The sequence below is a fragment of the Microtus oregoni genome, unplaced genomic scaffold (assembly GCF_018167655.1).
Source record: "Microtus oregoni isolate MIOR12 unplaced genomic scaffold, Mior012 000028F_ref0000031, whole genome shotgun sequence".
Taxonomy (NCBI): domain Eukaryota; kingdom Metazoa; phylum Chordata; class Mammalia; order Rodentia; family Cricetidae; genus Microtus; species Microtus oregoni.
Window position 1 is genome coordinate 25,011,675 of NW_024543087.1, and position 4,250 is coordinate 25,015,924.

Sequence of the window (4,250 nt, forward strand, 5' to 3'; positions counted from 1 at the left end):
AGTCAAGAACAAAATACTTCAAACCTCCCAAACTGAAATGTACAAAACCAAAAAACCCCCCCACACAGTATTTTATTCAGCAGATGACCATTTATTTAAGCCAAAAATAAAAAATAAAAAGAAACTCAAAAAACAAAAAAACGGTGAGACACTAAATTAGTTTATTTAATGTACTCAAGAGTCACGCTAGAATTAAGAGTAACTATGTGTAGAATCAAGGGCTGGGGAAGAGACCACAGACACCACATCCTCCACAAAGGTGGCTAGAAGCCTGAGCCAGCCCATGAACATGCTAGTGAGACAGAGAAGGAAGTTCAAAGTTTCAGGCAGAGACGGACAAAAAGAGCAGAAGAAACTCCAGGAGCTAAATGAGAAGCCTGCAGGGAGGGGGCCTTGGTCATAGGCAGAACAAAGATGAGTGGTTTTGATTTATTTCTTATGTTTGACCTGAGATGCTGGTGCCCCTGGATTCTTTCCACTTCTACGGAAACTTCCGGGTGCCCTACCAGTTGTTTCTCCCACCAATGTCTAGAGTGCAGCATTGTGTTGGTGTCTATTGTGCATTTAAGAATAAACTTTACTAAAAAAAATCATATAGTGATTGATAGTCTATTGATTTTTACTCTGTCATTTCTGTTTCAGGTTAAATAAATTTTAGAATCCTGAAAAAATAGTGAGGATGTAATCAGGACAGTTTTCAAGCATACAATTCTAAGAATTTATCACGCAAACTCATGGTTACAGAACCAAGACAGGATGGATTCAGGGGAGATAACTTTGAAAGCGTAGTTTTTGTGCAACTAAGATAGGATCGATGGGGAAAAGTATCCACTATACAAGTCTGATGACCTGAATTGATCTGATGAACTCATGTTAAGGCAGAGAACTGAATTCAGATCGGGCCTCTGACTTCCACAGTGTGCTGTGGTACAGACACACGCTGGCACACATGGTCCTGAACTCACACACAAATCACACACATTCACCCAAATATACATCAATCATAAACTAAACAGTTAAAAAAAAAAAGCTGTGTGTAAGAGCTAGGCTCTGGCCCATAATCTCAGCTCCTCTGGTGGCTGATGGCAGAGAATTTCATATTCAAGATAGGTCTAGGTTGAAGAATGAATTCAGTGCTAGCCTGGCAACTTAGTGAGACCCAGTCACAAATACAAAGGAGAGAACTAGAGACACAACTGTATTAGACTCCTTGCCTTACGTTAAATATGCATTAATGCAAAAAGAAATTAAAAGCATACACACACATTTATACACATACATTACATACAACTACATACATTACATACAACTACATACATTACATACAACTATATATATATATATATATATATATATAGTGGTTAGCTGGGGAACAGAGAGGAAAGATTTGGTTCAGTAAGCTGGGAATTCTGAACAGCTGTGATTTTAGTAAGGATCTTGTACACTTCACCTTTACCAGTAACTTTTTAAAAATAAAAAATAAAATAAAAAAAATAAAAATAAAAAATAAAACAAGGCAAATATGGTAATTGCATACAAAACATTACAACTTAGGTTTACTGGAGAAAATTATTTGAGAGTTTAAAACATAAAATAACATGGGATAATAATAACAAAAACATTTTCCATCAGCTTACTGTGAAATTTTGATGTGAACATACTATAAAAAGGAATGCATGCACAGGTCTTTGATCCTAGCACTTGGGAGGCAGAGGCAGGTGGATCTCTGTGAGTTCAAGGCCACATTGGTCTACAGAGTGAGTTCTAAGATTGCCAGAGATACGTAGTAATATCTTGCCTAAAAAAAAAGCATATAAATAAAACAACAAACAAAACAAAAGAAAAAGAAAGCAAATGCATATCCCAGTGCGTGCTGAAAACAGCCTGTAAAATTCACCATAAGTCTCATCTATAAAGAAGAGACAGAAAAGGAAGATTCTACCAGTAGCTTCGGAGATTGCTGAGAACACTGCACATTCAAGTAAGTAAATATCATAGCATGTCACAGTACTGGGCCATTTCTCAAGAGAGCAGCCCGAAACACCAAGGAGTTGAGTGTTGCCCAAATCTTCAAAAACTCATGTGGAAAACAACAAAGGCCACCGAAAGAATAAGAAATCTACTTATTTCTTGGTTAGAGAATTAACAGGTAAACAGAGGGTGTTGATAATTTACCACTAGAACTTCTAGTAATCTGTTAAGGCCGTCGGCAAGAATCTGTGGTACTTTAGGTCATCGAGAGTGGCACTTTTATTCCTAAAAAAAGGTGACTAAGTGTCCTACATCTAGGGGCAGAGAAAACTCTCACTTGAGGGGCATCAGGATTTGTGCATCACAGTACGGGGCCTGTGGAGAGGATGGAGGACGCTGCTCTTGGGGATTTGAAGGAGATGGAGGCAGAGGCTGCAGGGGTGAGCTGGGGAAGGGTCCCAGCAGGTAGCTGTCCTGGTCCCAGACAGACCTTGGAGAATATGGCTCTGCACTAGGGGAATGCCCTGAAGGATATGGTTCTGGGATGTGGCCCTGAGGCCAAGGACTGGGCATCCTGTTGGTGGAGGAAAAGTGCTCACTTGCCTGACCAGCTGGAGGATCCATCCAGGGTGACGGGGGGCCAGAGTCCTCATCCTCATCCTCATCAAAGAATTCCTCTTGGTAGGAATTTTCTAGAATGAACTGACAGGAGGATCCCGGCTGGAGGACTAGCAGGTCGTCCTCTGGCATTTCCAGGCCAGCGCCCCCCTGTGGGCTGGCGGACAAGGACCCAGGCTGTCCAAGATGGTCTGGAGCCTGAAGGCCCTCGGGCACCAGGATGATGGTCTGTTCGGGGAGCTCCACTTCCAGGACCGAGGTGAGATTTGGCTCCAGCAGTAGGTCGATGTCATCCACCTGCAGTTGCACGGCAGAGCCGGCGGCCAGGTACACCACGGAAGTGGGCACATCGCTGGCGGACCCTGCGGGCTCTTCCAGGCCGGGTGACGCCGGGGGCTCTTCGAGGTCGCGTCGCTGGTCAGGGCTGGGTTCTTGTGGCTGCGGTGTCGAGCAGGGTTCGGCGTCGTCGGCGCCTGGGCTGAGGGGCCGCACTCTCCGCATGTTGGTGGTGATGCGGGGTTAGAGAGGCGCGGAGTGCAGCGCGGATAGGTGCGACGGGGCGGCTGAAGTCTGGCGCTCTGGGCACCTGGGCTCCGCCTAGCGCAGGGAAATCTCGGAGCTCGGGCACGCAAAGCCGGATACTACTCGACGTCAATCAGTTTTCAAAGGGTGAACCGGAACCCAGGTCAAGACGGAAAAGGTCAGGTTAGGCTGCGCCTTCGGGAGCCTGCGTCCTGGAGGCTCCGCCCAGGAGTGTCGGACTGACCAATAGTCTTGGCTGTACTTGGGAAATATTTTTTTTTTTTTTTTGGCCTATAGGAAGCAAAACAGGTTTCACCGCTTGACCCACCAGGAATAGAATTTCAAGATGGCTCGTGACTAGAACGCTGGTGGTTTCGGGTGTTCAAAAGAGCACTGAAAAACTTGCGCTCCTTAACCCTACCCCCACCTCAGTTAAATGCCATTTAAAATTGCTTTAGCATTTCCTACCCTGTGTTTAGAGAATGGGTTTACGAGGTAGTTGGGCCTGATGTGAGACGTGAAGTACTCAAGGCTGAGATCATACATGTCTTCGCGCAGCTGGTAAATCTCTCATTCCGGAGACTGAGGTAAAGAGAATATTGTGTCTGAGGCCGAGACGAGCGGCAGGGTGACACATGGTCTCACAAACAATAAAACAAAACAAATCTGGCTCTCTTTTCCTAGCTCCTGATGACGTGCGTTCGCTCTTGGTCCTACATGATGGTATGCTGTGGAACATACGTATACATGGCAAATAAATGTAATAAAAATTCAAAAAGAAGCCGGGAGATGGTGGCGCACGCCTTTAATCCCAGCACTCGGGAGGCAGAGGCAGGGGGATCTCTGTGAATTTGAGGCCAGCCTGATCTACAAGAGCTAGTTCCTGGACAGGCTCCAAAGCTCCAGGGCAACCCTGTCTCAAAAAAAGTAAAAAATGAAAAAAATAGAAAAGTGAAAATGAAAACTTTTTTCCCCCCCTTCTGTGAAAGGGTGTCTTATATGTTACGCTTCCTGGACTTGCTTGTGTAATGGAGTGCTTCCAACTTCCAAGTACTGGAATCAAAAGTTGTGTACCAGAAGTGGCTTTATGCCACGCCTAGAGCTGAATTCAGCGGATTTTCTGCTTGCTCTCGGCCTCT

At 45.0% G+C, this 4,250-nt stretch overlaps 1 protein-coding gene across 1 annotated transcript; it reads right to left on the reverse strand.

The window, feature by feature from the left end:
• Nucleotides 1–2,304: 2,304 nt before the first annotated feature.
• On the reverse strand, nt 2,305–3,090 carry LOC121464546 (proline-rich protein 23A3-like). Its single transcript, XM_041677577.1, has one exon. The coding sequence runs from the start codon at nt 3,088–3,090 to the stop codon at nt 2,305–2,307; it is 786 nt and encodes a 261-aa protein (XP_041533511.1).
• Between the last annotated feature and the right edge of the window lie 1,160 nt (nt 3,091–4,250).